General features: G+C 44.2%; 1 protein-coding gene across 1 annotated transcript in view; it reads left to right on the top strand.

Annotated features, from left to right (window-relative positions):
* The window catches only part of ZFPM1 (zinc finger protein, FOG family member 1), a 181,132-nt gene extending 172,191 nt beyond the window's left edge, over positions 1 to 8,941 (top strand). The window contains exons 9-11 of the mRNA XM_082269561.1: positions 846 to 941; positions 4,522 to 4,671; positions 5,751 to 8,941. Of these exons, the coding sequence (XP_082125687.1) occupies positions 846 to 941; positions 4,522 to 4,671; positions 5,751 to 8,008 (2,504 nt within the window). The 3' untranslated portion in view covers positions 8,009 to 8,941. The remainder of the gene's footprint in view (positions 1 to 845; positions 942 to 4,521; positions 4,672 to 5,750) is intronic.
* Positions 8,942 to 14,317: the final 5,376 nt, after the last annotated feature.

The raw sequence follows: 14,317 nt of genomic DNA, 5'->3' as shown, positions 1-14,317 counted from the left end.
GTCCGCTCCGTGTGAAAGGGGCCTTAGGTTTTTTGTTCGTGTATAGGACATCTATGCCTCGTTTCCACTGAGCTGTACGGTACAGTTCGGTTCAGTACGGTAAGCAATTTTTGCTGTTTCCATTGTTAAAAGTTGTAAATGGTACCCTAATTCCGAACCGTACCGTACCACTTTTTTGGTACCCTTTCGTTTACCAAGTTGGTACCTGTTGGTACAGTACTAATGTGCTTGGTACCCTTTCGGGTACCAAGCACAATAGTACCGTACCAACAGGGTGGAGCAATACTGTTGAGGTACTGTTGAGCTTAGGTACTGTTAGTGGTGGAAACGCAAGCCTGATCAAGGTGTACCATACCGAACCGTACTGAACTGTACCGAACCAAACCGTACCGCTTAGTGGAAACGAGGCACTAGTGTCCACAACTGATTAAACACAATGTTTTTTAACAGTCAGGTCTGCAATAAATCAGATTAGATGAAACCAAGTTCTCGATATGTGATGAGTTAATCCTTTGTTATTCTGGCACCTGTCGCTGTACTTAGGGTGAGCCCCATATGCTGATATTCAAGGCCTCCTCCATAGAGGAGTTCAGGAGAGTTGTCCGTTATAGAGAAATTTTTGGTACTTGAGACAGGCATTTCATCTCCCGTCTCTTGGATTTCATACGATGTTCCACTCTCTGTGTTCAAAGTCTCCCCTTCAGATGAATCACAGCCTGGACTGTTATCTCACCATCTTAATCAGAGTGTGCACGCTTTTCTCTGTGAGCAAAAGTGGCGACTATTGCTTTGTGATAACAAGGCACCCAGGGATGGCGCTAACGGCTTGTCTTATCTCCCCACAGGAGAACGACCATTTGTGTGCTTGATCTGCCTGTCCGCCTTCACCACCAAGGCCAACTGTGAGCGCCACCTGAAGGTCCACACCGACACCTTGAATGGTACGGTAACTTGTGCTCTCTCGTCTCCGTTCATTTTGATTTTCTGGGTTCAATGCTTCATTTACCATTACATAGTGTGGGCATCCGTGGAACACCTTATGCAAATTATTGTTCTGGACTTGTGTTTTTCAATGCCAGTTCTTAGTGGTTTCAAAATGGTTATTGAGACTTTAAGGAAGACGCACAACTTTTGTTAAATAGTTCTCGCAAGAGAAGTACAGTAATTATTGTTGCTGCCGGTCTGTTAATGAGAGTTGTTGGTGGCCACCAAGCAGACATGGGAGTAAGTCACACATGTGCAAGTCACAAGCAAGTCTCAAGTCTTAACCTTCAAGTCTCAAGCAAGTCCCAAGTTACTGTGGCGAAAAGCAAGCAAATCAAGTCAAGTCCCTGCTAGAAGTCAAGCAAGTCAAGTCATTTATTTTGGTCAAGTCACAAATCAAGTCAAAATACTGATCTACCCCAATTTTCACCTTTAAATCAGTTAAAAGTCAGTGGTCAGGAAAGGTTTTGTTTTATTTTCAACATTAACAAAACTGCTTAGTGCTTTTTTCTTGGCATGTTAAAGAAACACTTTGAATGCCCAAACAGCTCAAAATCCTCCGTCCGGTCATGTTTCAACACAGAGGCGTAACTAGAACCTTCAGGGCCCCGATGCAAGAAACCATGAAGGGCCCCCCAGACCCCTGGCCGGGGCCCTTCCCTTCAAGCCTGGGGCTCTTCCCACTAATCCTGGGGCTCTTTAATCTCATTGCATGGCCTTTTATTATGGTCCCGCATCAGGATCCTTTCACAAGTTCTGCAGTGGGCTCCCTTCCTGCAATCTTGGGGCCTCCCCACAGTGGTGAAATGCCAGGGCCCGGTCGCAAGTGTGACCTTTGAGATCCTAGAAGTTCACCCACTGGTTTGCTACCGGGCCCCCTGGAGCATGGGGCCCGGTAGCGATTGCAACCCCTGTAGTTACGCCCCTGTTTCAACACCACAGTCACTAAAAACATGTTAAGTATTTCCATTGTTAAACAGCCAGTGTCCTAAAAATCAGAACACACTGAGGTGTTTTAAGTGACTGTGGTGTCAGGCACATTCATTTTGCTTTAACACATCTTGAGAAAATGCAAATAATTATTAACTTAAAAAAGTATTTTCGAGTCCTATGTCTCAAGTCAAAGTAAAGTCTCAAGTCATGAATACCAAGTCAAAGTCAAGTCGAGTCTTTTATTAATTTTAGTCAAGCAAGTCTCAAGTCCTCAAACTGGTGACTTAAGTCTGACTTAAGTCAAGTCATGTGACTCAAGTCCCCCACCTCTGCCACCAAGTATGGGATTGGAGAAATGCTGCTCTAGGCCAGCAGTTGGTTACTCCCAAGTGAATGGTTGAGATATTCTTTTTAAAAGATTGTCGACATTTTTGATCGAATTGACTTACTGTTCCCTCAGTCATTCAATTCAACCTGTGATGCAAACATGAGGGAAATGTATAATAGAAGGCATGGAAGGTTTACACAGCACACCTTTAGTTGGCCACTACAGAGTTCCCTCCAGGTGTGTGTAGAATGTGCAAACCTTTACCAGAATGTAGTGCTGAAGCAACCAACCAGGGAGCCTAAATACTGACTGGTAAGAGGTTACAAAAAAGACATAGCCAAGAGGTGCTGTGACTTATAAAATAAAGAAAAAATATTCTACAAGCTTGTGAGGCTGCTTATGCGAAGCAAGAGTGTGATTTAGTGGGGACCCAGAATTTGACTCGAAGCAAAAAAGCACAACAGGAGTGCCAGACCAAATGTGAGAGTCCAAGTAGCTTTAATGATCCATCATATCATTTCATAAAGCAGCCAATGCGTTTCAGAGGCTCAAAACACTTCATCAGGGTTATAACACAGATTTTGATCTTGTGTACTTATATGTAATATTAAAGCGGTAGTATCCCGCTTTTTGACACTTTTACCTACAGGTAAGCCTATAATAAGGATTACCTGTAGGTACAAATAATATCTCCTAAACCGGCATGGTTTAGGAGATATTTACAGTGCATGCAGCCGCTCTCGCGAGCGGCGCATGCACTCTGAAGGTCCGGGGGGGGGACCTTCAATTAATTTGCCGGGAGCTTGCCGGAAAATCACTCCCGCGCGCATGCGCGGGAGTGACGTCATCGCGGCTCCGGCCAATCACCGCGCCGGAGCCGCCGAACCCGGAAGAGACGGCGAGGGATCATGGCAGCACCCGCAGCGATGTCCGGGGGTCCGTGTCGGGGCTTCCTTCTAAGGTAAGTTATGCATACTAGCCCATTATGCCTTTGTCTTGCAGGTTTTTTTTTTTTTTTTTTTCTTCTAGGGTTTACAACCGCTTTAATTGTCTAATTGTTTCACAATTTTTTATATTTTTTTATTTATAATTTATATCTATTTCATAATCAGGAGTGTTTTAAACCCCCAAAACACATTGTTTTGGCTCTGTTTTATGTGACCATTGGATGACTCATTACATCTACTTGGACTCTTATTACCATTTGGTCTGGTGCTCTTGTTGTATTGTTATGACACTGGGGACAGTTGTGGCTAAGTTAAGGCAAATTAACTTCATAAAGTGACATTTGGGGGCTCCAGCATTGAACAGCTATATCACAGTGGTGTAGTGGGTGGCACAGTTGTGTAGTGGTTAGCACATTCACCTAACAGCAAGAGGGTCGCTGGTTCGAATCCCAACCACGACACTACCTGCCTGGAGTTTGCATGTTCTCCCCGTGCCTGCGTGGGTTTCCTACGGGCACTCCGGTTTCCTCCCACACTCCAAAGACATGCTGGTAGGTTAATTGGATCCTGTATAAAAAAAAAATAATTGGCCCTACTGTGTATGTATGTGAGTTAGGGACCTTAGATTGTAAGCTCCTTGAGAGCAGGGACTGATGTGAACGTGCAATGTATATGTAAAGCGCTGCGTAAATTGACAGCGCTATATACAAGTACCTCAAATAATAATAATATGAAAGAATTTGATGGCGCCCGTTGATAAATGGCATTACCTTGTATTCCCAGTACACAATTACTTTAGTAACGTGTGCAAAAGCCTCCCCTAGGGGGAGCTCTTGCTCCGGTGATGCTGGGGAGGAGGCATTCTTCGTAGGGTTAGGCCCGGGTTTACATAAACCAAGTTATCTCATCTGGCCACTAGAGGGAGCTTTTACAAATCTGTACATGCTGTGAAATTAAACACAGAACAGCAGAAAGGAAAGAAAAAAATAATTGTGAAAGTCACATTAGAATTACGTTTAGGTCGAAAGATTTTTCAGCAGTTGGATCTTCCAGACGCAGTCACTGGCTAGCCAACATGCCTGTCAGTTGAGCTTAGACTAATGACTCAAAGGGTTGGCCAAGTCATGTACCAGTTTTATTCTGTGACTTTAAAATTACCATTTTTTCCAAACTTAACTGGTCTCAGACTGTGCACATCTCTTCTATGGTAGTTAATGAGCTGAGTGCTGCAAATAACTGAACAGTTTCCCTCTCTACTGAAAGTCTTTAGGACCCGTTGGTTAGAACGCAGTGGAATTCTTCCTAATTTGTCTTTGGTTTCGCTCTTAGGTGTGTGCCATGGGTGCGGCTTCATCTCCACCACCCGAGACATTCTGTACAGCCACCTGGTGACCAATCACATGATCTGCCAGCCTGGGTCAAAGGTCGACGTGTACCCAGTCGTGAAAACGCTGCCTGCAGTCAAGCCATCGAACTCCGGTAGGTTTTGCAGTTGGCAGCTGGACCCTAATATAGTGAATGACTTTTCTTGTGGCAGGTGTATGCACAATCCAGTAGGCACCAGAGCCTGACCACACTGCCCAGTGCGCTTCATAACCTAAACTGACCTGGTCAGACACCCCCTCTTCTCAGCACTAAGATTCTATATCAGGACATTTGTGGTGGGAGCAGTGACCTTTATTTACCTATGCTAGCACAGAGCACTGGAGTGGGAAAGCAAAAAGCACTTTCTCACTCACACAAAAAGTATATTAGTAAATTTTCAAGAGAAATTTGGTTTAAAAAAATTATAACATCTGGCGGCACCAAATGATAAAAAGCAAAGGTGTGAGATTTCAGTTGGGTTCTGTACAGGGAGTAAAACTGAGTGAAACCCCCCCTGGAGTTGATCTTCTCCCCATTATTTATATACCATGCCTCTTTCTGCACTGTCTTTGTGTGGAGGTGACCACCTTAGCAGAGGCAGGGCTTTACTTCCTCATGTCAGAGCCTCCAGCAGGGTGAACATTAAGCAGCACCGTAGTCAAACCTCCCTTCAAATCTGATAAGACTAGCAGTCAGAGGCAGCAGTGCCTTAGATCAGTGGTCCTCAAACCTGGCCTACAGGGCCCACTAACAGGCCAGATTTTAGGTATTACCTTGGGGAGATGCAGACTAGAGTACTGCAATCACTGAGCAGCAAATGATATCACCTGGGATGTATTTCAGTTATCTTGAAAATCTGGGCTGTTAGTGGGCCCTGTAGGCCAGGGTTGAGGACCACTGCCTTAGATGATCTCATTCTGAAGATATACAGCTAGAACAGTTCAGAACAGAAGTGCTTAGGCATCCTCACATACCAGAAAGTGTACTGATATTTTTCAGGAGAAATTCCAGACAAAAGTAGATTTTTCAGGGTGCTAGTTAGATACAAATAACATTTCTAAATGTTCTTTATAACAAACACTTTCTGAGTTCAGGTCAGTTTGGCCCAGTTTAATTTTCTGCATGGTTCTTTAATTGTAAAGTTTGTTCCTTGTTACTCATGTTCTTTTTTTTTTTTTTTTTTTTTTTCACAGGGATAAATCCGATCTCCAGCCTTCTAAAGTGCAGCTTGTGCGGATTCTTGGCAGACAGCCTTGCCAGTCTACAACAGCATGCGATCATGCACGCTACTGCCTCCCTCCCAGGCGTCTCTCGGGCCTCCAAATCCCCATCTGATGCTGAGAAAGAGCTGCCTCCCGATAGCTTGAAAAATGGAGATGCTAAATCGCCGGTCTCCTCCTCTTCCTCAGGTATAGAGGATCCTCCTCTGAAAGTCCACATCAAAGAGGAACCAGATGCCCCAAGACCAATCAGCAAAGCTGTTTCCACCAGCCCTGAAGCTAGAGACGAATCTTCTCTGGTCCCCTCTCCAACTGTTAAAATTAAGACTGAGATCCCCAGTCCCACCCCAGGATCAAGCCCAGTCCCCAATGAGTTGGGAGCAGCCGCTGGCGGGGGGACAATCATAGTGCCTCAGTATTTGTTTGGACACGAGGCGGCTCCCGCTATTGTCCCGCAAGCCTCAGAGATCCTGGCCAAGATGTCAGAGTTGGTACACAACCGCCTGAAACAAGGACAAGCTGTCACTTCTGTTGGCTTTACAGGAACTCCAGCACCCAAAGGCGCTACTTGTTATGAGTGTGAGATTACGTTTAATAACATCAACAATTTTTATGTGCACAAAAGACTTTACTGCTCTGGGCGGCACGTGTCAGATGAAAATCCAGGCAGCGGGCGCAAGGTGAAGGTGCACCCAGTGCGAGCCGCCATAGCTCCCGTAATGTCAGCGGTTGATGAGCAGAGAGTGAGTCCACAACAACAAGAAGATACTGCAGGGGAAAGCAGCACCTCAACTGTACAGATAAAAGTGGAGGAAGGAGCCGGAACAGAAAATGAAGCATCCGGCAGCGGCCATGCAAGTGAGGGGAGCCAAAGCCCTGGTCTGCTGGAAGACACAGATGAAGACCTAACGCGAACTGTTTGTGAAGCTTGCAACATCCGTTTTAGCAAACACGAGACTTATGTAGTGCACAAGCGTTTCTACTGTGCGTCACGTCACGATCCTCCTCTGCGGCGCAGTGGGGTGATCAACAAACCTGGGCCACCGTACACTCCACAGCCTGCTCCACGAACGCGGAAACGCCGAAAGCTGTATGAAATTCATGGTGTATCCCCTGTAGACCTAACTCCTCCGGCATTGCTCCCGCTGACCCGAGTAGAAGCCCTTCCACTCATGCCAGGGCTGATAGCAGCACCAACTGTACCCTCACCCAGCTCCAGCCCAGATGCAGTAGAAGGGCCCATCGATCTAAGTAAGAAGCCACGCCTATCTGTGGAGTCTCAGCTGCCACCGCCAGCTGCCACAGCGGTCGTCCCTTTGACAGATTACCACGAGTGCACGGCTTGTCAGATCAGCTTCAACAGCCTGGAAAGCTATCTGGCTCACAAGAAGTTCTCCTGCCCGGTGGCCCCTTTACAACAGAAAGCCTTACAGCAGCTTCAGAAAATTAAGTCACCTCTCAATGCCTCAGGGAAGATTGGAGAGGAGGGTGTGAGGGTCAAAGTTGAGCGGAGAGCAACTCTGAGTCCAGGATCTGGGAGTGACTCCATCCAGCCAATTGCACTTCCTTTCATCACTGTTCCTGACACAAAACCACTGCAGCAGTACACCACCAGCTCAGTTGAGGCTTCCCCCTCTGCTACCACCACCTGCCCCTATTGCCCTCCTAATGTAGTTATCAGAGGAGACCTTCTTGAACATTTCCGAAGTGTCCATGGTTTGCTGTTGGCCAAACCCACCCCAGGTCACCGTTTACAAACAGCGTTCATGGAGGTGCTGCTGCCTGCTCGGGTTCAGCAGAGCAGCTCGTCTGAGAATAGCTTGCCTAGCCCACCCACTTCATCCACTTCTCCCCTGCAAGGCCAAGGGCTGCCAAGAGACACTGTGAACTGCAAAGATGCTGTCACTTCATCCTCTTCTTCATCCTCCTCCAATGGCAGCCCAGTTTCAAGCACCACTCCACGGCCAGTGCTCACCAGCACTCCGAGGCCTCTGTTGCCAAGCTCTCCAGCTCTTCCTCTAAACCCTTTGGCTGAAACCAGGCTGCCCACACACGCTGTTCTTCCTGGGGATAAACCCATGCAGCCTCCTAAAGCCAGTCTGTCTTCTGCTCTGCCCAATGGAAATCACAGGTACTGTCGACTTTGCAATATCAAGTTCAGCAGCCTTTCCACGTTCATAGCCCACAAAAAGTACTACTGTTCTTCCCATGCAGCCGAACATGTCAAATAGCATCGGGGAACATTCTTTTTGCAAGATGTAGTTTTTGAAGCACTAAGCGGGCTGAGCAGTTCGAAGGACCATTTTGTTTCTGTTTGGTTTGTACTGTCTACGAGAAGCCAATGAGAAACATTGTTCCTGTGTGAAAAGGCTCCACAGTTCTAAGGACGCTGCCCGAAAATGTGGGCTAGTCTGCTGCCACTGCTATGAGATGATGAAACTGGACACCATGACTGTACAATGGCTGTGGGGGGTTAAGGACCCATCAGGGGACCCTTTGGAGGTCACCAGGACCCATCAGTTGACCCTTTGGAGGTCACAAGAACCCGTAGGTTTTCCTATCCTAGGGTTACATTCTTGAACACACCAACTACTTTGTGATGGCTGAAGATTTGCACTACGAAAAGAGTGCAAAAAACTCTTCTAAATGTTATTTAGAAAAATTCTGATTATCAAGCACAAGTTTAAAAAAAAAACTGTTACACAAAATGAAAAACTTTGAAGGCGACTGACTGTCTTTGTTACAGGGCTGGGGAAGGGATAACTTTTTTAGTAAGTTATTTTTGACTCGTATTTAAAACCTCATCTTCTGTTGCTTTTTTTTTTTTTTTTTTTTATTTGTAGCAAAATCATCACAAATGTGGAAAATAGGTTTGATAGTTTCCAGTAAAAATTTTATGGAAAAAAGTCAATGTAGGTTTTCTTTTTTTAAGCTTCAAGTTGACATTGAAGCCCGAATGTCGGCCCAGATGGAGGAGTTCGATTGCAAATTCTCAGGGCTGAACACCAGACTGTGTTGAGGAAGTCAAAGCGTTTTGCAGCAGGACACTTTTTTTTCTCGTGGATCTCGAGGGCAAAACGGCAACGCGGGTTCTTAATGTTTGGCTGTCAGCGTATCTGTGGAAAGTCTCACATTTCTTGCTGCTCCAAAACTTTAAGCTAGTTAAATTTGCTCTCCAACACGTGTACAGAAATGGTTTTGTCCCTGAGGAAGCGCCAGTAGTCTTCTGGGGCTAATAGAATTGCAGGGAGTTTGGATCGTACCATCTTCTTCAAAGGCGTAGGGCACTTAATGATAGCCTGAGGACAATAGATGAGAAGGAAGGGAGAAGCACTATCTTATTCAAACATCTTTTACAGTCGTTCCTTCAGGTCCCCCAGGCAGATATTTTTTCTAACAGCTGTATTTTTTACATGGCATTATATATGACCAAAACTGGAAAACCAACTGTGTTTAAGAAAATAGTCCTTAAAGTATATTTATATATTAATATAGATACGGAGAGCACTGATTCACAAATAAAACAAAAAACACACATCGCTGGTGACTAACAAGTGTGTATAATTGTGTATATAATAAAGCCGGTGTTTAATAACTGTTCATGTTGTGTGACGTTTATGCCTGAATAGCTACAGATCATCATGTTCTCTGTTGATGAAGACGTGTCTAGGTCCTATGGATATATGCCCGTAGACATTCTATGAAGTCAGAGGAAACTAGGGATCCAGGGTATGGCAATCGTATGGTCATTGTTTGACAGGGGCTGACTGGCAACTTTCGGCCCAGGGGGGGCAAGTACAAAACCAGAGGCCCATGGTGCAGCGACTCTGCCCCCCTCCCACTCTCCCATTTCCTGGCCTCCTCCTGACCCCCATTCCAGGCTGAAACTCCACTCCAAGTACTCTCTACTCACCGGCTGAATCCGGATTCCTGACCTGGCCAGTAGGGGGCAGTTGGGGGGGGGGAGCTCGGACAGCTCGGTCGGGACTGCCTGGGGGAGGAGAGTCTCCAGTAGGGCATGGAACCGGCCTCTGCTCAGACAGAGTTTACACCATCCATAGGTATATATCATAGGTAAAAAGGCGCTGGTAATCTTAATATATCACGTGTTATAAAAATTAATAGGTGATTTAAAGTGTAATATATGTGATTAAAAATTGCTACAAATATATATATGATCTACTATTGGTGCAATTAGCAAAGAAAAGTGCATACCAGTGCAATTTCAATTCAGAAGTGTTTGTGCTTCTCAAAGTAAATTAATCCACAAAGGTGTGGATCAGTGAACCAATAAATAGATATATAAAGAATTCCATACAAAAATCACATAAGAATATATAAAAATATAAATATATAAATGTGCTCCAAGTAGTGTTTAAAAGTCCAGGCAATAGCATGCAATCAAAATTGTGCTTGGTGGATTCTTATTAATCCCTTCACAGTGCTCCAGGTGCTGGGATGTGACAACCGTGGCCTCTTACCAGCTAGCAGCAGGTCACAAGGACCCCCAACGCCTGTGATCCCTTTATTGGGTGGATCAGACCTCTCCTCGATTGCTTGGATCTCTGGCTCCTATATTACTCGAGTTGGACCATGTAGTCCCCCCATACACATAAAGATATAGAAGAACAAATAGTGAAATACTGTTTTATTCTCCAAAAAACATACACTATAAGGTGACAATTAGCCTCTTACTATTTGTTGTGCCCTCCTGGCACTGGGCAATTCGGCAGTACAAAATCGTTTTTTTGGGTCTTAGGAAGATATTCTCCGGGGATCTGCAGCACCCTGTATCTCCCTGGACTGCCTGAGGACGCTCGTTAAGCGAAATGCATTGTGGTCAATGCTAACCCGGAAGTAACACACAGAGGCATTCGGAACAGAGGCTGGGATACACATCCACCGCCGCAATACAAAGAAATACAAAGAAAAGGGGATATTGAATAAAATACAGCCAGTGGTTAAAGTGGAGTTTCACTGTCCCAATCAACATTGACTATTTTTAATACTTCTGTTGCTAGCATTAGTAAATAGATAGGAAAATATATCATATTTACTTGTTTAAAACTATTTTTGTATGCTTCTTCAGTTTCTTGCCTAGGCAAATTATGTCCTACATCCCAGCAGTCTTCTATAGGACAGGAAGGGTTTTCTCTGTCAAGCACATCCTCCTGCCTGCAATGCTGGGGGTTGTTTTTCAAATTGATTTCTCAACAAAATAAAGCATAGAGACATGGGTTGATGGAGTAGTTTAATTCATTTTTAATATTTAAAGCAAACTACCTCATCCACCCAGGTCTCTATGCCTTATTTTGTTGAGCAATCACTTTTAAAAACACCCCCTAGCATTTCTGGCAGATGATTCGTGTAGCATTTACTTCCTGGAATCCATCTGCCCTTATCTCAGGGATGCAGGTAGAAGGGCGTGCTTTGCTGAGAAAACCCCTCCTCCCCTCCAGAAGACTCCTGGGATGTATGACATTTGCCTAGGCAAGCAACTGAAGAAGCATACATAAAATAAACAAGTAAATATGACATATTTTCCTATCTATTTACTAATGCTAGCAACAGAAGGATTAAAAATAGTCAATGTTGATTGAGACAGTGAAGTTCTGCTTTAACCACTGGCTGTATTTTATTCAATAAACATTTTAAACAAAATACAAGTTATTGAATGATATAGCGCAGTGATGGCGAACCTTGGCGCCCCAGATGTTTTGGAATTACATTTCCCATGATGCTCATGCACTCTGCATTGTAGTTCAGCATCATGGGAAATGTAGTTCCAAAACATCTAGGGTGGCAAGGTTTGCCATCACTGATATAGGCCAACGTATTTTGAGGAAGAGTCTTTCTCTTCTTTAGGGCTATATGGTTTGTAATTAAAGTGGATCTACACTGCCTCTGAGAACCACAAAGTAAAAATTCTGGTTAATTAAATATTCAAAGCAAACAGCATTTTTGCTTTGTGGTTCTCAGATGCAGTGTAATTTTGCTTTAATTACAAACCATATGGCTGTGAAGAAGAGGGAGCCTCTTCCTCGAAACACGTTTGCCAGATTTAATTTAATAGCCTAAATTGATATGAAAAATGTTTGAGTAAAATTCAGCCAATGGTTAATTAGAAACTATACAGCCCTGAAGAAAGAGGCCCTTCCTCAAAATGTGTTGCCAATATTACATTCAATATCCTTCACTGATATAAAATACCAACCACTGCTTTTTGAAGAAGGTCTTTGCCCTTCCTCAGGGGTGGATTGTTTGTAATCTTATCCAGGCAATAAAATGCCTGCTTGGCTGAAAAAAACTGAAGTGTCCGAGTGTCTAAGTTGGAATGAAAGTGGCTGATCCATGCGTAACCACATGGATACTGTGATACCTCCGCTTTTTTCAGCCTCAAAGCAGGCCTTTTAATGAATCTGAACAGAATTGTATGGCCATGAAGAAGTTGAGGTCCTTCCTCAAAATGTGTTGGCTGTATTTCATATTGATACAAGCTACTGAAAATAACGCAGCCAACGCGTTTCAAAGAAAGGCCTCCCTTATCTTCAGGGCTGCTTGGTTTGTAAATATCCAGATGAGATAACCTAACATGCCTGTTTTGGGGCTGAAAAACAGCTGATGTATCAGGGTATCCATGTGGGGAATGCATGGGCCAGCCACTTTTATTCCCACGTGGATACCCAGACACCTCCAAATTTTATTTTCAGCCTCAAAGCAGGCATTTAAAGTGGTTCTAAAGGGTGAAGGTTTATTTTATTGTGCTCCCTAAAGCCAGTGATGTGCACAAGAGCTTCGGCTCTCTGGGGACTCTCCCTCTTCATTGGCTCAATCACAGCCAGATAGCCAATGAGAAGAGAGAGGAGGCGGGGCCGAACTACGGCTCCATGTGTGAACACACAGAGCAGCGGCTTGGGAGTGGGTGTCTGCTTGGGTGCCCCCAATGCAAGCTGCTTGTTATAGGGGAACTCAGCAGGAGGGGAGGGGCCAGCAGCACCAGTGGGGGGACCCAAGAAGAGGAGGATTGAGGCTGCTCTGTGCAAAACCATTGCACAGATCAGGTAAGTGTAACTTTTTTTTATTTTAATATCACTTTAATGAATCTCTTCCAGATTCATTTCAAACCAAACAGCCCTGAAGGAAGCCCTTCCTTGAAACACCTTGACTGTATTTTGCCTTTACATGGGTCTGCCACTTTCCACGTGCATATTATGAAACCTCAGCTTTTTTTTCAGCCTCGAAAAAAGCATTTTAATGATTCTTATTAAACCATACAGTCCTGAAGAAGGGGGGAGTCCCTTTCTCGAAACATGTTGGCTGTATTTTATTTCATAAAGCTCAGAGTATCCAAATATAAAAAGTCGCAGATCTATGAATTTTTACATGGATGCGCCAATGCCCTCAGCTTTTATTAGCCTCAAAGTAGGCATTTTAACAAATCTTGTCTAAATTGAGTACAAAGCCTGTGGCCCTGAAGATGTGTTGGCTGTATTTTATTAAATATTTCATATCAATACAGGCTATTGAATTAAATACAGTCAACATGTTTCAAGGAAGGCCCCCCCCCCTTCTTCAGGGCTGTATGGTTTCTAAATTAATAAGGACAAGATTAATAAAATGCCTGCTTTGTGGCTAAAAAGAGTTGGTATGCACGTGGAAACGCATGTGCCAGTCATTTTTATTCACACATGGATACCCTGACACCTCAGCTTTTTTTTCCCGACTCAAAGCAGGTATTTTGATTAAATCTTGTCTGGATTACTTACAAACCATTCACTCCTAAAGAAGATGGAAACTCTTCTTCAAAAAAAATGTTGGCAGTGTTTTACTCAGTAAACATTTTATCAATATAAACTATTGAATTAAATACAGCCAACACATTTCAAGGAAGAGGCTCCCCCCTTCTTCAGGCTTGTTTGGTTCAGGGCCATTTGGCTATTGAATTAAATACAGTCAACGTGTTTCGAGTAATGCCCCATACACACGTGCAGATTATCTGCAGACTTTTGTCTGCAGACTTACCAAAACCATATAATATGAGGTCAAACCTAAACACTTTCAATTTGTATGTAATCCGGCAGGCCCTTGCACTACATAGAAAAGGTAAGTCTGCAGACAAAAGTCTGCAGATAATCTGCACGTGTGTATGGGGCATAAGGGCCTCCACCTTCTTCAGCGCTGTATCCTTTCTAAATGAAGAGGGACAAGATTTATTAGAAGACCTGCATTGAGGTTAAAGTAAGCTGAGGTGCCAGGGTTTATCTACGTGTGAATGCATGGACTGGCCACTTTCCATTCGTACATGGGTTCACTGACACCTCCGCTTTTACTTCAGCATCAAAGCAGGCATTTTATCGAATCTCACCTGGAATAACAGGATCAAACAGCCCTAAAGAAGGGGGTGGTCCTTCCCCGGAAATGCGTAGGTTTCTCAGTGAACATTTCATATCAATATCAAGCTTTCTGATCATCTTTACGCCTAACTTATTACCAAAGAACAGATTATCTGCAGAGAAGTTCATTCACCACATTTTGGCCAA

The sequence above is a fragment of the Pelophylax lessonae genome (genome assembly GCF_965119305.1).
Source record: "Pelophylax lessonae genome assembly, chromosome: 10".
Taxonomy (NCBI): Eukaryota; Metazoa; Chordata; class Amphibia; order Anura; family Ranidae; genus Pelophylax; species Pelophylax lessonae.
Note: the sequence above shows the minus strand (reverse complement) of the source record. Positions and strands in the feature narration are given on the sequence as shown.